The sequence below is a fragment of the Thermobia domestica genome, chromosome 17 (assembly GCF_964235325.1).
Source record: "Thermobia domestica chromosome 17, izTheDome1.hap1.1, whole genome shotgun sequence".
NCBI lineage: Eukaryota > Metazoa > Arthropoda > Insecta > Zygentoma > Lepismatidae > Thermobia > Thermobia domestica.
Genome location: NC_137470.1, coordinates 104,478,690 through 104,503,675, shown reverse-complemented (window position 1 = coordinate 104,503,675; position 24,986 = coordinate 104,478,690). Strand labels below are relative to the sequence as shown.

The 24,986-nt window shown below is 36.4% G+C and overlaps 2 protein-coding genes across 9 annotated transcripts in view; one reads left to right on the top strand and one right to left on the bottom strand.

Annotated features, from left to right (window-relative positions):
* LOC145674276 (BTB/POZ domain-containing protein 8-like) overlaps positions 1-24,986 on the top strand; it is a 257,841-nt gene that overhangs the window by 179,029 nt on the left and 53,826 nt on the right. The gene's annotated exons all lie outside the window — the stretch shown is intronic.
* On the bottom strand, positions 335-23,858 carry LOC145674613 (uncharacterized). Its single transcript, XM_081744829.1, has 4 exons — positions 21,433-23,858; positions 16,837-17,012; positions 11,617-11,904; positions 335-902 (listed from the first exon to the last, which is right to left on the bottom strand). The coding sequence occupies exons 1-4, from the start codon at positions 23,855-23,857 to the stop codon at positions 861-863; spliced, it is 2,931 nt and encodes a 976-aa protein (XP_081600955.1). The 5' UTR covers position 23,858; the 3' UTR covers positions 335-860.

The following is a 24,986-nucleotide window of genomic DNA, read 5'->3' as shown; positions in this document are numbered from 1 at the left end:
TAGGAATTTATGATTAATAGTAATATTTATACCTCGCTATAATTTACATAAATTGATGTGGACACTAGCACGAACACCACAAGAAAGTAAAAGTAAGATCAGTATGTATTTGTGTCATACGTATGTTGTGGTATGCTTTTGAAACTCAAATAGCTGCACACATATGTATCGATCGTTTGGCGAAATTAGGAAGAATATTATTATGATTTTTCAATTATACAAAATTATCATAAAATATTTATTGAAAATTAAAGCTTTAACAATAACAAAATAAGAATATGATATGCACAATTACATATAATATTATTAATAATAATATAGTCAAATGGAAAAAAATATTGAGCACAGGGAACACTATTTTTTGTTTTAGGTTTCAGTGCCTTCTATCTTCATCCTCAGTACTTGTCTATAAAAAGACGCACAAAAGACATACTTATAAATCTATGAAACGAAAACACTATATTGAAATCAGTTAATACAATCTACATGAAAGACATTTTCCACAAATGATTGGACAAAACTCAATTCAACATCAGTTCATTTTATCATTAGATCTACCTTGTTTTACTTTCCTAAGCATTTTCACAATCACACTACATTGTTATATTTTAAGTTTTACTAAATTTAATAATAAAGTACATCATCACAACTTTGCATAAAGAGGGATCTCGAGGTCCACCTCAGAGGAAAGCGTACAAAATAGTGCATTCTATCATCAAAATGAATAGTGAAGTATCAACTAGTGGACAGACTAAATCACACTTGAGAAAATTCTTTTCAGAAGTCAATATAATTCTAAGAAAAGCACAATCTTATGTAATTATGAATGTTTGTCATGGAAAATTTTCATCGTTAGATAGCTAGACATTGTTAAATACTTTCTGGTGACTCCTCGTACATGCCTGCAAAGAAAAAGAAAGCATTACTAGGATTTCATGTAGCCTACAACACACAATAAAATAATGATTAAAAAAACAGAGATCTAAAAGCTTAAAAAGCACAAAATTTTCACCGAGAATTCGCTCTTTAGAATTATACATGAAAGGCAGCCCTGTTATAACTTTGTTTTTTCTTATTACAATGAGCAGATGATTTTGGAGATAACTAGGGGATTACACTGCCAGAATGATACGCACCAATACTCACCGTAACAGGATTTTTTGACTTAACATTAAAAATACCGGGTGTTCCTGAAGTAGTGACTCACTTCTTGTTAGGTGCGGTAGGTTATTATTTTTTATTTTATTATAATTACCATTACGATTGCACAATTTCCTTAACAGGCATTTGAACGGGGGATAGTCGAAAAGTTTCTTGAATGTTGTTGTAGTTTCGGAATTTGTGATCCAATCATAATGAATTTTGTCCTGTACAGTCCTTAGGTTGCCTAGTAACGAATTTGACAAATGTAAACAAATCATAAAAGACAGCGTACGAGCAGTGTAGCTCAACGGAGGAGCTCGTAGTGATCAGTTGGGGCAATGTCTTACTTTGAGCAACGTGCAAACGTGAAGTGCATGTTCAAATTGGGGAAATCTGCTTCAGAGTTTTTGATAACCTTAAAACAGATTAGTACCATCGAATTTTTGGTCGTCCTAAAACTAAAATGGAACTCAAAGATACCAGTTTCGCCATCGTAGAAGAGATCAAAACCAACGCGACGGCTGGACTTCGAAGATACCTCAAGAGGAGTATCGTAGGTTTATCCAATGTTGGAGAAAGTATGTGTGTTCAGAAGGTACCTCCGTTTTTCAAGGCGATCAAGTAAAGAGCTACAATAAAATTTCAGGAAATTTTTGACTGCTCCTTGTATTTTAATTTGTTCAGTTATGTTCCTTTACTGGTGGTTATTACCGTACTTGACATCATCCGTGTCGTGGACACATTGTTAGAACTCCTACCCCTCAACGTGACTTTTTAGCCCTTACAACAGTAGTTGCAGATAATAACAGAATTTAAATTTTGAAGGAAAATTGAGCCACGTGCATGACAAATTACATACTACGATGAATCTCATATCCATCAGCAGAGGCATAGACTTCGGGATGCTCCGCTGCTCGAGTATGCCCAAAAAGGATTTGGAATGTTCTCATCACCTACGCTAAAGAAGAGAAGAACCTTGCGATTTTTATTAGAATCGAGATAGAAAAAGCGGACAAAATCGTTTTTTTGTGCAGCCATCTTTTGGCTTATGCCGTCTTTTAATTTTGAGATATGCAACTTTGCCATCCAATAGGCTATGGTTTCAAGTTCCCTTAAAATACTTAATATCATTTTTAAAAAAAGATAAGAAAGAGTTACGCCACTTTGTCATCCAACGCCTCAACGAAGAAGAAGAAGGAAAAACAAGAAGCTAGCGAAAAGAAAGAAGAGGAAATTTCTAATATTTTATAGAATTTCTTAACAGATAAAAGTGTCCAATATTTTCATTTAGCGGAGAGGAGAGGATATAAAGGTAGGACAGATTTTACCAGGAATTAAAAAGAAGAAATTGTGGAATTGCAGCGCTCAGGATTTTTTAAGTGGCAAATTGAATGAGCATTTCTTCGTGCTATTTTCAGCTTAACTTTTTCTTACATTACAAACTACCGTAAATTACCCGTTTTGCTCGATTAAAATAAAAACCTCAAATGCAAAAGTTCTTATCTCGTGTGTTCCATACCTCTGAAACGTACTCGATTTGGATTCGACACTAATATCGTTCATTTTCAATCATTTGTGTATATATATATATATATATATATATAATATATCTTCCCTCCCTCTCTCTCAAGTTGTGCGTAGGACCACGGTGGCTCAGTAGTAGAGCGTTCACCTCTGGTACATGGGGTCATTGGTTCGATCCCAGCTCGCGCCAAGTCAGTTTTGTGGTGTGCAAACACAGTGATCTTGAGTTTTCTCGGAGTTCTCTCGCTTCCTCCCACTTTCTTCATTCCACCATTTGTCATCATCATTGTCTTCTTTAGCCTAGCCGTCATAACTGTGAGACATAAAACGCAAAGAATTCATTTCATTTCCCCAAGTTGCTGGACTGAATTTGGAGTTAAACGCAATTGTGAGTGTCACTGTTCATCTCAGCGACTCCAAAACCTACGCATTCTACACTACAATCGGTCATTTTCGATCAATTTTATTTATCTGCCCCGTCCTCTCGCCCTAACCCTAAGGCTTCTTTCACATTATCCAGCGATTTGCCGGATCCGTTTCCGTCAGTTTGCAGATGAGAAGTGTACCCTTTCACATTATCCGGCGCTTTGCCGTGGATGAAAAATATACGAGCAGGGTTGCTGGGCAACTGAAGAAACAAAACCTTGTGACTCTTGTCTGTGGTAGTTGCAATGGACAGATGCAAAAAGTGTCTTTTACTCTCCTTGTTAAAACAGACAGAAAAAAAGTCAGACACACATATGAATTCACTTTTTTTTTTAAAAAAAAAAGAGAGAAGTGGTATCTTGAAGGAGACTTTCCTATACTGTTTCCACAATTAATAGACTTGAGCAAAATAGCAGCCAGGTTCTGAATATTTAAAATACGACCCCGATATTCACCTGTTGTGACTGGGAAAACCAGGATAAAGTCCTTTCAGGATAGTCGGTGGTAGAGATCTATCCCAGAACCCACTGGCGGATCTAGAAGGTAAAAACTGGGAGGCTGCCAGATCCCAGAGTATGAGAAGTGTGTCATGAGTTTACTATAGAGTTTCAAAAAAAAAAAAAATAATAGCTCAAATTATTTTCGTCACCCTAAAAACTGGGAGGCCTAGGCCCTCCGGCCCCGGGATAGATCCGCCACTGCCAGAATCCCAAGTCAACACAACCACTGAGCCCAAGGCTGATCTGTAGGCATTATTAATTATTATTATTATTATTATTATTATAGTATTTTGGGTTTATTCTTTTGTATTAAGCGTTTCGACTATTGAATCAAGCCTCTTTAAAGTAGTGTTCTAGTCCCTGTGTTCAAAGGACTATTAAAGAAATTACAACCATAGAAGTGTTAAAGATAATTATAAAATATATAAAGTACGGTATATTTATGAAATATCACATCATGATTTCTCTCTTCCTTTGCAAAAGTACATAAAGGTATTATTATTAAATATATAATCTTGCTGAAATATTTGATAGTATATATTTCAATTTCGTGGCACCACAAATTTATAGAATTACAAGCTCATTTTCCCAGTGCTACCCGGACATTTATTTTATAATCTTGTATTACATAGAAAAATAGAATTTATACTGATTTGGACTCTTTAATCAACGACCTATGGATTCGACACTTCGGTAGTATCGGTCGTTTTCGATTATTTTTAATGTGATCTTTCCCCATATATTGTATGTAAAAGGTTTGGTTAAAATTACTCCAGGTGTACTGGGCTAGAACATAACCAGATACACAAACACGCTTCCACCAGATACACACACACATACATATACGTAAAACACATACATCCATATTATCGCAGCCACTCTCTACTCATTTCTGGCAACACTTGCTTCCTCCCCCATCACCTATCCGGCAGTTTGCCGCGTATATGTGAAGAGCTTCATTGCTTGTAATGTCCCGCATGACTATACACGGCAATCTGCCGAGCCGAATTCAAGCAGGGAGATCGCCAGATAAATGTCCGGCAACCGCCGCACATATGTGAAAAGCTCCATTGCCTGCAATGTCTTTCTACCTTGTCCGACAATTCGCCGGAAACGGATCCGGCAAATCGCAGGATAATGTGAAAGGGCGGTAAGTTGCACCATCAAAGATAGATAATAATAATAAAAAAAACATGTTACAGTTCGAACCTCATCTATGTTCAAAAGTTGATCGAAATTGGTCTGGCGCACCAACGATTTTGCCAAACTCTGAAAGACATGGTGAACAACTAACAGAAAAACACACTAAAGAACTATAACGCCAACGTTAAGAGTTATTTAAATTAAACACTAACAAAACTAATTGAAAAGACATAAAAACTCGACAACAACAATAACAAAATGAAACAATGTCAGTATGACAAAACTTTACTCTCAAGGGATGTTCTCCGTAAAAAGTTATGAGTTTAATTCTGATACTCCCCGCAGACGAAAATATGTATTACGAGAAGGACACAAACTCTAACCTAATTTAAACTAACTTATCCTAACCTGCCTTAGGTATTAGTGCTCTGTCGTAGGACCACACGAAAATAAAAAAAAGAAAATACGACTGTTTAGGTTGATTCACAAGTCAATTACCTTCATTGGTGGACAAACATCGTGTGCGTGAGTTTTCTCGGGGTTCTCCCGTTTCCACCCACTTTCTTCATCAACCATTTCATTCATCACTCATCATCACCGTCTCCTTTAACCTACCCGGCATAAACGTTGGACGTAAAACTCAAAGATTTCATTTCACTTTTCAATTACCTTCAAAACAAAGGCGGGTAAACTTTTACAATTTGTAATAGAAAATTGCCGTTTCCGTATAAATACGTTGTCCGGATGTATGAAGTGCAAAAAAAAAAAAAAAAAGAAAGAACACTGTGCACGAAAACACAAACGAGCATGTGCTAGGTGAATACTAAAAAGCACGAATGCTATCTAACCGAGTCAGAGTATGGTGAAGTTGGTGAGCCCGTGCGATAACGCTAGATGTATCCGAAGAAAGCAGGCTCATAAGGGAGGGTAGTGAGAACAGGCGAGTTTTGACAATAATACGAGTTTCAATAGCACTTGTCAAGGTTTCATACTAGTAGCGTTCCACTTGTAAATATAAAATACATTTTCTCTACACTGTACAGAAATACACTGCTATAGTGGCCACCTAGCAAGTTATGTTAAAATTCGATAAAACTTAAATACGATATGTCAGAACGTTGACATATACGTAACATTTCAACACTGCCTTTCCCGCCATTAAATCATAACAAGTGTACCCCTCCGCCAAATAGTCCCTTCCATTTCGTCACGTTGAAAAACTTGCGGGGATTTACCGAAATAAATGCCAGCGGGAGAAACGAGACTGTCAAAATTTTATAGATGAACATTAACAATTTGATATGTTTACAGTTGCATGAAAACCCTAAAAATTCTTACCACAACATTTTTTACAGTAGTTCAGCATAAGGAATAATATCCTCTATGCACTTCTGAATGAAATTTTGGTGAGATATCTCTATTCTTTCTTGTAGGCAGTTCAGCTTTTCAATCAAGTGAAGATTTCTCAATACCTTAACGAATACTTTCTGTTCATTCAAACCAATTGATTTTTGATATTTTAATAATAGTCTGAAAGCGTCTGCAAATTTCTTCCTCTTTATTTGCTGAATCCTTCGTTGTACCTAATATAGACGTTTACATTTTCTTAAGTGCATTTTGATAAGATATTTAATAACACTGTTAAGGGCATTCATCGTGAAATGGCTGGTGTCTCAAAATGGATAACACTGCAATTACAATTAGTAAGTGGTATATTAAGTAGATGTCAAAATATATTTTAAGACAGAATATAAACAACTATGCTTATGCAAAAATTTATCATTTCTCACCATCATGCCTAAGGGTAATTGATGTATACAATCTTCTTTTATTTTATTTTATATTTTCCAAAGTATATGAAATTGTATCAAATATCACTACGTAAATCACCGATGCAATATGATATGCACGGTTGCATACCAATAAGAATGCAACAACTGAGGCCAAGTTGAAATTGTGCAAGGGGACTCACTAAGAAACTGTGTAAACTAAATGAATGTCTCTAGTGGGATCGCATGATCGATATTGATATGTGGGCAATGAGTGTGTTGATATCGAGATGTACGTAATGGACAAATGTCAACATGTGCCACTATTGTATCATATTGCATCATATAGCACATCATATTGCATCGGTTTGAGGGAATATTATTGGTGAATTGCAAAGGCTTTCATGTTCTTGACGCTAATCCTTACATTTCCGACGCTTTGAACTCACGTTTACTGAGTATGAGTGCATTTCTGGGCATTTTTCTTTACGTGTTTCCACACATGCGAATCACCCTACTTCATATGTTGTGCTCTATCGACACTCCAGATGTCTTTTTAGACCAGTTGAGTACAAATTCTCTACTCTTAATACTCAGAACTTCACTGTTGGCCAGCATCCGTACCTGGCGATTATGCAATCACATACAACGGGCATGAAGGTGTCCACCATTTTGTATTTGTTCCAGATATCGACTTAATACAAACGAATTATTGTTACCTGGTAGAAACCCTGTCAATTCATATCCATTTAGACCAATTTTCATTTGGCAGATTATCCGGGACTCCCTATGTTCCTTTAGGGAATCCCTTGCGCGCGCATGGTAGGATTGTGAAACACGCAAAATTCAATACAGCAGGTATGACTTCTTCAGTGAATTTTTTACCCACCCACTTTACATTGGACAGTTTTCGAACTATTGGCGTTCGAAAGTCATTTTCCCACGCTTTCGGCATCTTGTAGATCCGAAACTATGTCCGATAGCATATATATATATATATATATGTGTGTGTGTGTGTGTGTGTGTGTGTGTGAAAAACTTCACGCAGAACGTTTTAAATCTCATCAACTCATGCTTCGACAAAGTTTGTCTGCCTGTCTTATAGATATGTCTAGTAATATGAAAGAACCATCCTATATATTCTGTTTAATGATATTTTCTGTGCGATTTATTCAGGCTATGCTGGAATATTTCATAAGAATAAGTCTATAGATTAATTTTAATTTTGTCTGCCAAATGTAGTGGATACCGTCAAATATAGGCTCTGTATGACGATTTGACACAAAAGTGTAAAAGTTACCTCAAAGACAAAGCGAATGTGTGAAGATGGGATTAAATCAGTTTTTTCTAATCGACATTGTGTCACCATTCTCTATAAATACAGTGTATTTTTCAATCCTAAATAAAAAGTAATTATAAGATACAGGCAAAAATAGTTATTTTCTAGAATTAATAATTAGACTTACATTTCTAAAATATTTTTTTTTCAAAATCATAATCGCTTGCAGTGAGATTCGTTTAGAACCATTGCATTTAATATTGACAAGTAAGATAAAAAGTATCGTACAAATGTGGAGCATTATGCAGAGTTGTTTTGACGTATTGACTAGCGTCATACTAAAGGTTTGACTAGTGCAGGAAACATATGTTAGTCAAACTCTTTAATATTGTAGTAATCACGCTTCAGAACGACTCTGCATAAGGCCCGTGATCTTTTTCAAGTTCGGCAGACTTTAGAGCACATGCATGTCTGGAAGATATAAACCGATTTTATTTACTTTTTAGTCCTCTTTAGTCTCCCCAATACGCAACTTTTCTGTTATATTGTGACTTGAAATAATAATTTTGCAAGTTTTCGACCCATCTTGATGTTCGTGTGCGCTAGACATTGGATTAAATCTAATATGCGTAAAATGTGTTTTCTTTTTTTCTGAAGCAGAAATCACGTTTCTGACCAAAACATCTAAAAATTATTAATTTAAGTATGTTAATGTGTTACCTTATAATAATCATGTCGCTCTATTCAAATAGTTTAAATTTAGGGGCAAAATTGCATACACACACCCCTCGCCACTGAAAGGGCAAAACCAAAAAGGAAACAAGGGAGCAGCGCAATAATTGGCAAAAATACATTGTGGAACAAGTAGCAAATAACAAAAAATACCACTACGCAACACGTGGAAATGTGACAACATTGCAGCAAAACTGGTGATGGATAGTAGCATGTGGGTGCACCTGAAAGATGACGAGGCATCGAAAAAATGAATACTTGAATGTTCACCTAGGGAATGACAAGTCATATGCCTTTGATACGATGCCACAGCTCTCCACTGTACCTGATTGGAAATCGCAGGTCTCTGAGGAGTTATCCATACATCGACCAGACGTGTTAAATCGGCGAGATCGTGAAAACTCACCAGCCATGGAAGCAAAGGAACGTTGTGCCCTACCAGGAAATGTAGCCTATGGCAGTGCGCACTACACAGGAGAGCATGTTATCTTTATAGTCTAGGGCAGGACATGCACTGAAGTGACTACAATTAGGCCAAACACCTCGTCATTGTATCGTTGGTTTATCAGATGACCCTCAATGCGTAGGAGGCAGAAAGGGACACTTAATTCAATGGCATCCCACACCATAACAAAAGGTGCCGGACCAACGTAGCAATGAAAACACGGACATCGCCTAACTTAGCGCCATTACAATAAATAGTATTATAAATAAATAAATAAATAAATAAACAGGTGTGGTCATTATGAAGCTGTAAACAGAAGATAAATTCGTCTTAATAGACAATATTTTATCATTTGTCTGTCCACTCGCGACACCATTTTGATATTTTGCTATCTTATTCACCAGTGTAACTCACACAAGCCATCTCTCCTTGCGACCCATGTTATGATGTATTCATTGGTATCCGGCGTGACGCTGCGTAGTGGCTTCATGGAGATGTTGAGTCTATATGCACTGCACACTGGTCGCATACCATCCATTATCAACAGTCATCTAGTATGAGTATCAACCACATTCGTGATGCCTCACTATTGTTCTGCGATCAAATGCCGAAATCTACTAGAAATAATGTAGAATTCAATGACGGAATATCTTTCAACTGTATGCATACAGTCACGTCACACCAACATTCAACAGCACCTACAAGTCTGTAGCTTTCTGCTAGGCATCCGTTTGCTGGCAGTAAATTGCACAGCAAGCGCGTATGCTACTTCACTATTGTGTTAATTGATGGTTTGTCTTTCCAGGTTCTGCACATTCTGGAAATTTCAACTTTCTACGATGTATCCTTCTTGATGTTCCTTTGTATATACACTCAGTCACCGTATATTCGGCACATACTTAAACAACATGAGCGAAAGAAATCGGAAATATGTGGCGATCCTTTATTATTAAGTAACTGCAATGATAAATCAATGTTAAAATATCGTCTACTTACGTAAAAATTAATAATATTTCTATGAAGAAATAGCATAACTTTCGCGGAAGAGAAAGTTCTACGAGAGTCCCTCTTAAATCTTTAGAAGTATCTAAATTCCCCCTTCTCAACTGAAGCTTCTTGGATTCATGATCAATTAGATATAGGGAAGATGAAATATGTATGTATCTTTGCCAGACTTGATAAGACTGAATCGCTTAGTAAACTTTCCAATCTAGAGCTGACCTGGACCTTTCTAACGTCCAATGGCCTATTATCAAGTTCATAATCGATTTTAACGAGGTCATACAAAGTCCAGATTCATACTCTGGCTACTACTTTAGTTTAGATATTCCTGAACACATCATGCTATTTTAATGTTTACTAATGTTGTTCATGGTTGTAAACTGAGGTATTTTATACTTTCCAGCACCTTCTGCAAAATTATTTTCCATTTGCAGATCTCCCGCATCGCACACATAATTGTTTCTATTAAATATAATTTATCTTCGCCCGCAAATCACCTACATCATATTTGTGAACTTATAGCGATACACTATCCAAACTCTATTAAGCTCGAGACAAGATATATGGGCTGAGGCTGATAATAGTTTGAAATTACTCTGATTAAAGACACGAAACGTAGGCTACACTAGCTGTGATCCCACATGACACATGACTTCTTATAATTTAAACACACACATACGCACACACACAAATATATAAATCGATCCTTAGAGAACAATGTTTGGTACTCTTTCATACCTGATTTTATTTTAGATCTTAAAGTAAATATTTCTGTATTTCAAAAATCAAGAATAAAATCATCAGATAACAAGTTATCCAACTAATTCTATAATCTAGTATCAATCTAGGTTGAGAAATGTTCATACCTAAAGCATGCCATTATAAAATTAAGAAATAACACGATAAAGTTTATGTCCATCGGAACATACAGTGGATCTGAAATAGTTTTAAGATTTTGTATTCCTGCTTTATGCAAAATATTACACAATCGAGCTATGTTTCACCACTGTGCAAAAATCGACTCATTCTAAAGTACCGTACCGATAACCTTGGAACTAGAGACGTTAACTTCCAGTTACCATTGGAAACGAAATAATTTTCTTGACAGTGTGTATGTGTACCTAGAGCGAGGAAAGATATCAGGCTGCTACATAATCGACAATTTTAAGATAAATAAAAAAATGCTTGTAACATAATTCTCTGTCTATCATTTCCATGCAGAGCGAAACAAATTGTATCTAATTGTGCCATTTATTTTGATTTGTAACAAAACATTTACATCAGTATGTGCCCTATTCATATTATTGGACCTAATGCTTTACAAAAAGATAATAAAGCTACAGAGTAAAATTGGGATACTGTAGCTGAACAGTAGAGTATTCATCTCTGCTGATAATGGACACCATTATTACCTCGGCCATCCTGTCAGTGAGTTTTCTCCTGTATTCTATAGAATACGTGTATGGGACATGTGAACATTTCATTTCATTTTTCAGATGAAGAATATTTCGTGTTTCTAAACAATGATACCATGAACTGCACTCTGAAGCAAAGAAGACAACCAATTAAGAATATTAAAGTACAGTAATGTAACTTTATTTCCACTTCAGATGAATCTGAAATTGTTGAAAGACAGTGGGAAAATTAACTTACCTGTGAAGATTTCAGTATTTTTTTAAACCTGTATTGGTGAACATGTTTTCTTTTCATATCAGAAATAAGCTTTCGGCTTCTTGATTTTGGCCAATTGATGTTGCTCGATGTAATTTCATATTCTGCTACGCTTTCTCTCCACTGATCTCTAAACATGTTAGTTGCACTCGATAACAATATCTTCTTACCGAGTGGACTGGTCACATCTATTTTGAAGAACTTTCCTGTGTATATTGTGCCTGTGTTCCTTTTGACTCTTCCAACATCCAGCTGCGTTTGAAATTTTTCCTGCAATACAATAAGTGTTTATCAGAAGTTATGCTAAACATGAATTGTGCGCTGAACAGTAATAGTAATTCCCCTGATTAATATAATTTCATAAGATCGTGTTTATTACATTTGCTGGTATCACAGACGTCTCGACAAATTCAATGAAACTTACATGTAACATTTAATAGGAGGCAACAGTCAGTTTACCTACGAAGCACTGAAAGTGAATTCTCCTTTGTAGCTGATACACGTAAAAGTTTTCCATTTCAAGATTAATTTCAATGGTTTGAAGCGTGTTGTCCAATAAGTTCCACATCTAAAAGGCATTATAATCCGTTGTGTGTAATGTATTTTTTCACTACCTATTTCATATGAAAAGACTGTTTTCTTTTCTAAAAAGACACTGATCATATATGAGTTAGCAAATGATTCAAAGGGTCTTTGCTAGTAGTGAAATTTGTCCTTGATGCAAATCGGGTCGTTAGTGACCCAATATGTTAGTTTTAACGTAAAACCACACAAAATGTTTCAACCACTAGCCCAACCTCTTATTGAATGATCGTATCATAAATGCTCAAAATTAAATATTTAAAAAAGTAGTGGAGGTAGTCCAAATAATTTGAAAGTTACACAGGTGTTATAGTATATAGCTGTAAACGTGAATATTAACAAAAAGATGCGTATGTTCTTGTAATTTTTGCGTATGAAAATTTCAAAAACTAGTAAAACAATTGAGAGGGGCAAAGTAGCTGATTTTTATTCAAAATGTTGTAATATCCTTAGGTACAACATATATATACTATATATTGCTTTGAAATTTGCTTTAAAATACTTCATGATTTTCCTTTCTCTCTTAGGTCCTAAATCAAAGTTTTTTGTGATTTTTTGATGGGGGACGTCATTGATTTTCTTTTGTTTAAAATGATATGATGCCCTTAAACGCAACATACATATTTTTCTAGAGTCTGAAAGTGATGGCAATCTTCTCAAGAAAAATTAAAACTAAAAAAAACAAACTATTTTTCACTGATTTTTGACCATTTTAGACCCTCAATGTCAAAACTTTGAATCCAACTTAATATTAAAAAATAATTTGAAACGCTCTTTGAGGCATAGTTTTGGGTACTAAACCTCGCTTTGCAATTTTCCCAAGTTAGCCTGTTATTTATTATAAAACCTCTTTCACAAAAGATCTATTTGAAATCTATTTTATACACAATTGCAATTGTGTTTTTCCAGTTCTCAGTTCTAGATGCAATTGAATCTTACAACTTCAAGAATCATGAAATTAAAGGTTAAATGTACAATTCCAAACTTTAAAAAATTAAAAACAAAACCCAAGCAATTTTATTTAAGAGAAAGATAAGAGAAAACGATATTTTCATTATGACTATATCAATGTGTTTTCATTTGACATAATGTTTGAGTAAACTTATTTACTATACGTATTCATTTACTTTAACATACGAAGGAATGATATACATATAAATATTCTCTGATAATGAGAAGAAATCAGAAACCGAACACCATACAATTTACAATAATTCATTTAATGTTCGTCGCTCTCTTCATTGATTCGAATATTTTCAACTTCAGACCTCGCTTTAGATAAATTGTTGAATAATGAGAAAGGAAAAGCGTGAACTCTAGGAATGTTATGATCCAAGTTTTGACCCTGATGGTCCTAAAGGGTCAAAAACACGTTTCTTTCAGTTTCATCTTAGAAAGGAAATGGAAAAAAATAATCTAGATTTCATAGGAATGTGTGAAGTTAGATGGAAGTATAATGGGGTGTTGAACACCGAAGGATATAGGATATATTACTCAGATAATGGAAAGGAAGGTCATAATGGTGTAGAAATAATTCTTGCTAAGTGCTTAAAAGGGAATATAGTAAAAATAGAAAGTAGAAACATGAATATTACGAAAAAAATGATGAAAAACGACTATAAGCTTTCAAAATGTGGGTGTGGAGAAGAATGAAGAGAATTAACTAGGTCAAGCGGAAAATGAATGAAAGAGTTTTATAAATGGTGATGGAAAAGAACAATTTTAGATATCACTACCATGAATTACCCTCTTCGCTGTGTTAAATAAAGAAAAAAATGGTAATATGTTCCGTTAGTCACTCACTTTCTACTATTACTAAAGCCCTCTTTGATATCGGTCATTTTCGATAACTTTTACACATCCCCTCTCCTAACCATGTTGCGCAGAACGGCATCGGAAGTGTCACTCTTCATCTCACCGACCCCGAAAGCTATGAATTCGACACTGATATTGGTCATTTCGATCATTTTTATATATCTCCCCCTCCCCAAGCTGCGGGGCTGAATTTGGATTTAGACAGCATCGTGAGTGTCATTGTTCATCTTAGCGACCCCGAAAACTATGGATTCGAAGCTAATATAGGTCATTCTTGGTCATTTTTAAATGTCTCGCACTCCCTCGGCTTTAAGTTAGACTGTCAAAGTGTTATGACAAAACCATCTCAGGTTAAATTTCATCAGGTTGTAAATTTGATCGAGATCCGTCTGGTGGTTCAAGAGTTATTAAGTTTTATTTATTTTCGTATATATCAACCCCTCCTATCCCCTCCCCTAAATTCTAACGTTAAAGTGAAATGATAAAAACATCTCAGGCCCGAACCTCATGTTGAAAATTTGATCGATTTATCATTTGATTCAAGAGTTATTAAGATTTATTTACCTTTTAGCTCCTAGCTCCCCATCCTTAAGTTATATCGTCAAAGTGAATAGATGAATACCATCCCAGGCCCAAACCTCATCTATGTTGAAAATTTGATGGAGATTGGTTGGATGGTTCAAGAGTTAAGTTTTATTTATTTTATATATAAATCTCATGTAGCTAGAATGGAAGTAGAAACGCTTTCAAAATCTTGACTGGAAGACCCATCGGAAAACGACCATTAGGAAGACCTAGGCGCAGATGGGAGGACAATATTAAGATGGATCTCGCAGAGATAGGAATACAAAGTAGAAACTGGATGCAATTAGCTAAGAATAGAAGTCAGTGGAGAGCTTTTGTGAACGCGGCACTGAACCTCCGGGTTCCATAGGCCATAGAGTTAGTTAGTTAGTTATATAAATCTCTTCCTCCCCTCCTTCTCCCCTAGGTTCTACCGTCAAAGTTAAGATATATATATATATATGTGTGTGTGTGTGTGTGTAACTTTCCAGTCCCAAACCTCATCTACGCTCAAAAGTTGATCGAGATCGGTCGGGTGGTTCAAGAGTTTTATTTATTTTTATACCTCTCTCCCCTACCCTACCCAACTCCTAAGTTCTACTGTCAAAGTGAATAGCCAAAAACACGCCCAGGAAAGAACCGCATCTACAACAAAAAATTAATCAAGATCGTTCGGCTGGTTCAAGAGATTAAGAGTCACAAACACAGTCACTTTCAATTTTATAATATAGATTAAGAAGTGGAAGATAAAAATGGTTGATATTCTCCCGCATCTTTAGTATGACAAATTGGCACATTATTTTAACAGCACAAGAACAGCTTTCTCTTTAGCCATGTTAACTCACGTTTACACTTTCATTTACATTCAATGTGTTCCAAAGATTTTAAACGTGAATATAAGTGAAATTGGGGGATAGGAATAATATAATCAATAGTTAAAATTACCAATACATTGCACTGCAACTGAGAATGATCATTTCGTAGCTAGTATCAACAACCAAACAAGGAGACATGTACATTCAAAGCTTGTTCTATAATACTATGCATATAAACCTTCAAAGGCCAAATGCCTATATTTGTACCAAAAATTGTTCAAAGCGCTCTAGCCGTTTCTGATAATGTTTTGAATTTTACTTTTCCTCTTGCTCGTGTGCCCTTTTGTCTACAGTGCAAAAATCAATATATAGATATGTATCTTGCAAAACGTCGTACGTTAAAATTTGGGTATTTTAATTAACACCAGTATTGGAGCTGGCTGCACTTGTTTCATCACCTGGAAAAGCATCGTATGTATCCAGCTAATTAAAGCAGAGTTATAGAAAAGCTTATAATTATATATCTCATCCTATTTCACAACCGTAAAATGCAAGAGTTTTTTTTATTCCCCTGTAAAGTAGTGATTTTTTTTTTTTTTTTTTTTTTTTTTTTTTTTTTTTTTTTTTTTTTTTTTTTTACATACGACCTACTGCAAGATGCAGAACGGTATACAAGTGCAAACTTTACGAGGCTAAAATTCTAATATTGTCCCAAGAAATGTTTGAGTTGATCACTGATTTACGCACAAATGCTAATGCGATTACATATATATCTAAATGAGAAAGTCAACCTTGTTTGACATGTCTCGTTATAAAACAGAACATTTGTGGGAAGATAAGTTTTTCCGATTTCTGGTGGTATTCTTTCTTGTTTCCCCAGCTATCCCTTTCGCAACTCTTATCTCCCATATTGCTCATGCTTGGCTGCTAAGCTTCCGTAACTTTGAAGGTATGCATTCTGCACATTACAGTGTTAGATGCACGATGTATTATTCCACAACTTGATTTCCTCCAACGTGTACCTTGCGAAGATCAGTCAAGAACAACAGGTCATATGTTACAATTGCTTGTATCTTCACGTCCATGACCAGAAAAGAAAAAGTCACACATTCGTCAATACTGTATTTGTGTATACATTTGTGTACTCACCAGCACTATTATATTTGTTTATCCAAAGTAATATTCATGAACTACGAAAGCTAGTTTATTTTTTAAAGAAAGTCATACTATTAAGGTAGATTAACATCTGAAGAAATTTTGAACTCAATGCGACAAATAGTTTTCATGCTCTTTTGGAAAGTATGTCACTATGTTATCGTATACGAAGAAATAATTTCGGCTGAAAACGTTAGACACAGACTTAACAAAATGGTACACTTATATATCACAATTGCAAAACAAAGTCATTTGACAACAATTAACTCACCTTTTCCATCTCATCAATAAGGCAACTTTTTACATAACTAAATACTCCGTTCTCTCTGCAATACTTCGGCATGGCAGGAAAAGGATCAGGTATTTCTGATGCAGAGGCTTGAGCTGAGCTACCGTCTGCTTGAAATAGACTCTGCAAAGAGCTCAAGATACTTATTGGATTGACATCTGAAATAAGAGTAGCAAAAATTACTTTCGAATTACAAAGTGATTTTTCTTTGAAACTGCCCATCCCCATACTGTTAACAACAAGATAAAACTGAAAACAATATATGAGATTCACTACTGCAGAGCGATATCATAACAGTTCTAAGCAGAAATACATAATTCCCTTGCCATTTCCAACACCAACTATCGCCAATCATGTGCATGCGGTTATTATTATATACTAGCTGAATATACCCATTCTTCGCATGGGAGCAGTATTTGGAAGTCAACGCCTGTTGGAGTATCACCATTCATTTCAGCGACCGCGAAAAGTTTGGATATGACATTAATATCAGCCATTCTGCTCTCTTTTTACATGTCTCAGGATCCTCATCCCGTTGCCCCCGAACGGCATACAATGGTAGGTGAATTTGCAACTCATCGCTAATGGAAGTGTCACCATTGATCTCAGCGACCACGAAAATTATGGATTTGACACTTACTATCGATCATTTTAGATTACTTTCACATGTCCGGCCCGCAGCCAAATAGGGTGAATTTGGAAGTTAATGTGATCGGAGTTTCACCATTGATTTAAGCGACCGCGAAAACTATGAATTCGACAGTAATATCGGCCATTTCCAACTACTTTTACATGTTCCGGTAAACGTCCCCCCTGAGCCCCCTGGTTCGAATTTTAATAAAAGTGCTTTGCGTTGGTCTGGGGCCTGAACCAATGTATCCGTGACCAAAATTTGGTAACTCTCGATCAAATTATCTGGTCCCGATGTCGGTCCCGGTAAACGCCCCCCGTGAGACCCTCAGGTTTGGATTTTGATAGAAATCCTTCGTCTTGCTCTCGGCCCTGCACCAAGGTATCCATGTCCAAAATATAATAACTCTCGGTCAACTTGTCTGGTTCCCAGACCTGTTCCGGTAAACACCTGCCTCCTCTGAGACCCCCTGGTTTGAAATTTAAAAACAAGCTCTTCGTCTTGATCTGGGGCCTGGACCAAATTTGGGTAACAGTCGGTCCACTCGTCTGGTCCCCAGGCCGCACACAGACAGACAAACACACAAACAAACTCTCTATTTTATTTATATTCGATTATTTTTTCCTGACGAATTGTTCCTAAAGTTAGCTTCAGGGGTCAAGAGTAACCCCTGCCTCTACATCATGAGGTGAAAGATCTTGAGATGAGTGCATATAAATGTTTGAATTTAGATGACAAATGTCACCGATCATTTGAAAGTGAATATGGGAGAACCGGGAAATAAAGTAAATAGACGCCCGTCATTTTGTTGTAAAATTACATGGAGAGCTGATATTATCTGATCCCAAACGGTTATCGTCGAATATACACAGTTAAAGAAGCACTCTGATTAGCCGAATTCAAAAGACCTCAACCATTTATCCCACTACAAGCGACGTTTTATTCATCGCCTCTGTGGCCAAGTTGAAAGAGCACTCGCCTAATAATCAAAGGGTTGGTGGTTCGCGCACACCCCAGAATGCTTTTTTTCTACTTTTTAAAAGTGTTTTTTAGCTAATTTCAATGTAAACAAATTACACACTTAGGTGATTTAACATATTTTGGGAGTTATTTTTGTGGTTCATTGGAGTCTCATCGCATCTCTGCCGCTGGTGGTATAATTTTGAAAACGAAAGTGGGTCCACAGCGGATCGTAGCTGCGGGGCCGCCAATTTTGGCGAGATGTCGCTAGTTGTCCATCGGTGGTCCACCGACGCTTACGGCATGGGGAAAGTACGCTTATAATAATAATAATAATAATAACAAATGCTCAGCTTCCCTGTATAATTGTCATTTCAACCAATAATAATATCAATATGCGGAGTCAATCTAACGAACGTTCTTTGAAGATTAGGCAGTTCTACCATTTAGGCTTCCGTTTCTAGAAAATTTATGCACGTGGTGTTTATCCACCATAAAATCCGTATGACATTAGATGGGATCGATCTTATGTATGCATAAGTCAGAAGCAGTATTGCATATGTTATTGTCGGTTAACTCAAGCTTGTGTGCAGCGTTACAAATATATTTTCTTACGTCTTGTGCGCGTGGAGATAGGTTGAATTCCGTTGGGGAACATAGAACACAGCAGTTCTTAACATACTTTAGCCAAAAGTGTAAGTCCCGTCGTTAGGATCTCAGCTATTCGTTTTAGTCTTCCGTAGTAATTATTATTGATAATGTTTAGTACCGGTAATTGTTTTCGTCTTTAGGTATTATTTTTCTTTATTTAAAAAAAATATATCCAAATAAATGTGACCATAATTACTGTTATTTTGAATGTAAACGCCATTTACCATTGATAAAGAACAAACACTTAAAATTCCGACGTAGCTGTATTTTTTTAAAGTGGAAGTTCTGGTGTTCAAACGTACACTCACCAATGGTAGAATACAGAACGTGAATACATTAGGCGTTGTTGAGCATAATCATCATGGCCAAGCGGTTTTCGGCAGCTGGTTGTAATACTTTTGATGTCCATGAGTATGGGTTCCAACCCCAATATTCCAACTTTTTTTTTTTTTTTTTTTTTTGCTGCTACATCGGAAAGTTAAATTTTTATATATCGGTAAAATTTATATTCCTAGCCTTGGTAAAAAAAAAAAAAAAAAGAAAAGAAAGCAAGAAAGCCGCTTTTATCCCAAGATCCTCAGTTTTTTCGATCCTTTACAATACTATTCCTGGCCTGAAACCACTGTTAATTTTTCTGCGGCCAGATATGAACATTATTCCAGTTTGGAACCGAAAACGAAATTAACTGGCAATTTTGTATACATTGTACATTTTTGCACGACCTTAGTAACACCACTTTCTACTGAAAAAAAAAAATGAAATGAAATCTTGGAGTTTTACGTCCCACGGTTATGCCGGTTAGGCTAAAGGAGACGGTGATGATGAGTGATGAATGAAATGGTGGAATGAAGAAAGTGGGAGGAAACGGGAGAACCCCGAGAAAACCCACGCACACGGTGTTTGTCCACCACAAAGTTCACTTGGCGGGGCTGGGATCGAACCCGGGACCCCAAGCACCAGAGGTGAACGCTCTACCACTGAGCCACCGTGGCCCCACTATCTACTGAGTGACTAGGCATCCTAACAGGTTTTCTGGGCATATACAGAGTTTGACGTTGCAAAGTGGTCCTTATTTCTAGAAACCTAGTCAAAATCTGAAACATAATTTAATCTTTCTAAAGGTTAGCACATGCAGACATTTTAGGTTCTTGATGTCCAATCAGATATTTAAAAATAAATAACAAAAATGAAAACAAAATGACGAATCGAACATAGGGGACATAATGAAAAATTATTAGATTTTAATTAAAATTAGTATTGGGAGATTTCCGAGGTCGCTTGTTCCGGATTTTATATAACTTTTTAAAAACAAAAAACTGGATATAAGTTAGCGGTCTTGAAATAAAAATACGTTTTTTTTTTTAAAAAAATAAAGACTGTTGAGGAGTTTTGCATGTCGTAGATTTTGAATTTTAGATAAATAAATCACAAAAAAAATATTATTACATAATTAAATTTAATGTTTTCATTATTTTTTATCAAACAGAAAGAATGCTCGCAATGCATGCTCGAAATTAAATTTTTATACCGCTGATGAAAACTTGGATACGGAGCAAGCGGGAACAGCTGCTTCTTGTTTTATATAAATGAACAACGATTTAAAAGTCTTAAAAAATGTTTGAGAGTGGACTTTCGAATTATGCATATTTTAATGTTTGCGATTTAAACTGAAAAGAATAAAAAATATTATAAATGCTCCAATAATTTAATAATAATCATTTTTTGCATTTTGTTTACATAGTTGAAATTACTTACTTTCAGCTGTTGACTTCATTAAAATACAGAAAAAAAATATCTAAATACAAGAAACTGGAGCACGATTAAGCACTATGTTTACTTGGACTCTGACCGAGATCCGATGTGACAACTTAGATGCTTATATTGAAATTGGATTTTCATCGTTTCTGATGACGAAGAGACCAATTTGACTATTTATTATTTTAAAGGTCTCCATATTAAACTTCGATTTAGAATATTTTCTGGCAACATTTCTGGCAACCTATGTGTCATACACGTTACCTAGGTCTATACATTATTGCGTTATCGGAAGTTTTTAAACTAGATGTAAGATAGGGTATTCTGATCACACCAATCCAATAGAATTTGGAGGAAAATATGGTCGACTAATATTAAGTTTCATAAACATGGTGTGCAGCATTTCCCATCTGGTTATCAAAGCTGAAAACTACATCACATCTTTAAATAATAACAATTGATTTTTCAAATATGCATCTAGAAGTTAATGTATAATATGATTATGAATTAAAAGAGTATTTATTCACAGCTATTCCTCATTCTTACAAAATTCAATGTAAGAGTAACTTTCAAACACATACCTTTTCCTTGATCTACTTGGTCCTGGATTTCAGAGCGTGTAGGTGTTGGCGGCCCTTCAATAGTAGTAGTATTATTAGTTGTATCCACCTTCAAAGATGTCAATGAAATTTGTTCTCCATCTGCTGCTGGAATAGAATATCTTCCTTCATCATAACTACTTCTATCTCCTACATTTCCGTCACTACTACTGCCAGTATCTCCCTGGTGGCTCTGGCTCTGAATGAAATGCAATTTAGGTTGAACTAGAGTTGGGTTTTGTGATGAGGACGTTCCTAGAGGGAATGTCTGAGATCGCTGAAGAGGAGGACGATCTTCTTGTGATGAGGGCGTTCCTAGAGAAAAGGTCTGAGATCGTTGGAGAGGAGGACGATCTTCTTGTGATGAAGGCTGTCCTACTGGAAAGGTCTGAGATAGCTGAAACTGATGATCTTCTATAAGCCCAGAGGAATGGGAAATTAACTGGGGCACTGCTGCAGACAACAAAACTGGACTTTCAGTGCTGTGCATTTGTTGCCATCCTGTAGAAGTTCGGGAGTACATGGCCTCGTAAGTGGGCGTGCTATCTTCAGGATAAATATCTGTGTCTTGACTCAGGAATTCGGGAGTATTCGAAGACTCAGAGGTAGAAACGATACGAGAATATGTAGAGAGAGATGTTTGGGCTTCTGATGTTGCCACAGGCTGGATTTGCAAATGTGACTGAATCTGGCCCTTAATGAAACACAGTTGAGGTTGTCCCTGTGTTTTATTCTGTGATGATGGCATTTCTACAGGGAACGTATAATATCGTTGGATAGGAGGACAATCTCTTTGTGATGAGAGTATTTCAACTGGGAACGAATGGGATCGTCGAATAGAAGGACGATCTTCTTGTGATAAGGACATTCCTAGAGGAAAAGTTTGAGATTGCTGAAGACGAGGATAACTTCCTTGTGATAAAGACTCTTCTACAGGGAAGGTCTCAGACCGCTGAAAAGGTTGATCTATAGGTCCAGCAGGACGAGGAATTAACTGGGGCAATGCTGCAGACGACATAACTGGACCTTCAGAGCTGTTCATTTCTTGCAATTCTGCGGAATTTCGGGGGTACATACCTTTGCAAGTGGACGTGCTATCTCTATGGTAAATATCCATATATTGAGTCTGACCTACCGAAGTAGTCGAAGAATCTGAGATAGTAGCGATACAATGATTTGTAGACTGCGCCACTAAACCTGACACAGGTTGGTTTTGCGACTGTGACTGAACATGGCTTTGCCTGAAATGCCATTCTGGTTGTACATACGTTGGATTCAGCGATGAGGGCGCTCCTAGAGGGAACGTCTGAGATCGTTGAAAACGAGAACGATCTTGTAATGAAGGGAAGCTCTGACTTCGCCGAAGGCGAGGACGATTTTGTTGTGATGCCGTCTCTCCTAGATAGAAAGTCTGAGATTGCTGAAAAGGACGATCTCCTATAGGTTCAGCGGGATGAGAAATTAACTTTGACAATGTTGCAGACAACAAAACTGGACTTTCAGTGCAGTGCATTTGTTGCCATCCTGTAGAAGTTCGGGAGTACATGGACTCGTAAGTGGGCGTGCTATCTTCAGGATAAATATCTGTGTCTTGACTCAGGAATTCTGGAGTATTCGAAGACTCAGAGACAGAAACGGTACAAGAGTTTGCATAGAGAGATGTCTGATTCAATGACGCTGGTCCAAGTTGGATTTGCGAATGTAATTGCTCAAGAGGAGGACAATCTCCTCGTGCTAAAAGTTCTTCTAGGGGGGAAGTCTGAGATCGCTGAGGAGGATCTCCGATAGGTTTAGTAGGATCGGAAATTAACTGCGGCAATATCGCAGTCAACAATACTGGACTCTTGTGCATTCTTTGCTGTTCTGCAGAAGTGTGGGGGTGCATAGTTTCGTAAGTCTGTCTGCTATCTCCAGAAGAAATGTTCATATCTTTAGTCTGGGATAGGGGAATGCGTGAATAATTTGAGATAGTAATGATACCAGGATTTCTGGAGAGAGAGGTCTGCACTGGTACAGGCAAGATTTGCGACTCAACCTGGCGTTGAATGAAATGCCATTCAGATTGTTCCTGCGTTGTATTCTGCGATGAGATTTTCTCTAAGGGTAATCTATGAGATCGCTGAAGAGAAAGACAAACTTCTTGAGATGAACCTTCTTCTAGAGAGAAGATCTGAGATTGTTGAAGAGGAGAACGATCTCCTTGTGATGAAAACTCTCCTAGTGGAAAAGTCTGAGACTGCTGAAAAGGATGATCATCTATGGGTCCACTAGGATGTAAAATTGACTGAGAGAATCTTGGAGCCAACGAAGTTGGATCTTCAACGCTGCATATTTCTTGCGATCCTGCAGGTGTGTCGGAGTACGTAGCTTCGTAACTTTGAGTACTATCACTAGAAGGAATGTCCATATTTGTAGTCTCTGTTTTTAATAGGAGGAGAAAAAATAACATTAGTAATGTCATATTTATACTGAATACCACAACATATATAGTCTACCGTCATTTTAGAAAAAGGTTTCGTGCTTTAGCTACACGTCTATCTATTAGAACTAAAACTGGAAAGATGCATACAACTACGAATTCACTTATAGATCAGTTTCTCTTAAATTTAGGAACTAAAAAATACGAGTTAATAGACCTGAAAAGTTGCGTGACTTTAGGGCCTGAAAGACCTGTAATGCAGGCGATCCCGTCATGACTTGGAGAACTCAGCATCTTCACTTTTCTGAACAAGAAAGATTAATTTATGTATCATGGTAACATTGTAGAATAGTCGTAAATGTTTATTATGGGTAGAACAGGAAAATTATCAAAATATCAAATAATTTCATATTTTAATTTTCAACTGGTCAGTGGAGTTGTTGAAAATGCTCACAGTACTGGAAAACTCGACGATAGTTCATCGGCTCTCCCTTACGCATTCTGCTCTCCTTTTTTCAGCGTTGTCATACTGATCAGGCATGAAATTAACAGATTCGAACATAAAAACCAGGGAAAATATCTATTACGAAAAACGGAAACATATACCTATGCAATTAACGATGCACAAAACAATAAATACTTAATATTTATGAAATTTCTGTCCACCCTACCCACATATGAAATTTCGTGTTAATCTCTTGTTAATATTTGTCACTTTTAATGTACTTTAGGAAACATTTGTGACAGTGAAAGAATTGCCGACGAGTGGTATAGTTTTTATGCTTAATTGATTCCTTTGTTATGTTTCCATCAAATTCCCTGGTTTAAAAATCGTTATATCGTTATGCTGTAACACTGAAATGAGAGAAACTCAAAAGGTACCAAACAAACATTGATAATGGAAGCACTCCACTGAATAATGATGTATGACACTTTTTGGGATGTGCTGAGTTCCCAGTGGAATCATCTACTGTACGGAACATGATTACCATCCGCTGAAAGGCTCGTTTCTTCATTATCCAAGTAATGGCACTAGTATGCTGGCAAACCGTTTTTCAAAACGGTACAATGCTATAAACCACAAACATACCGTTTTCCTCGAATTCACTGAAAAGTG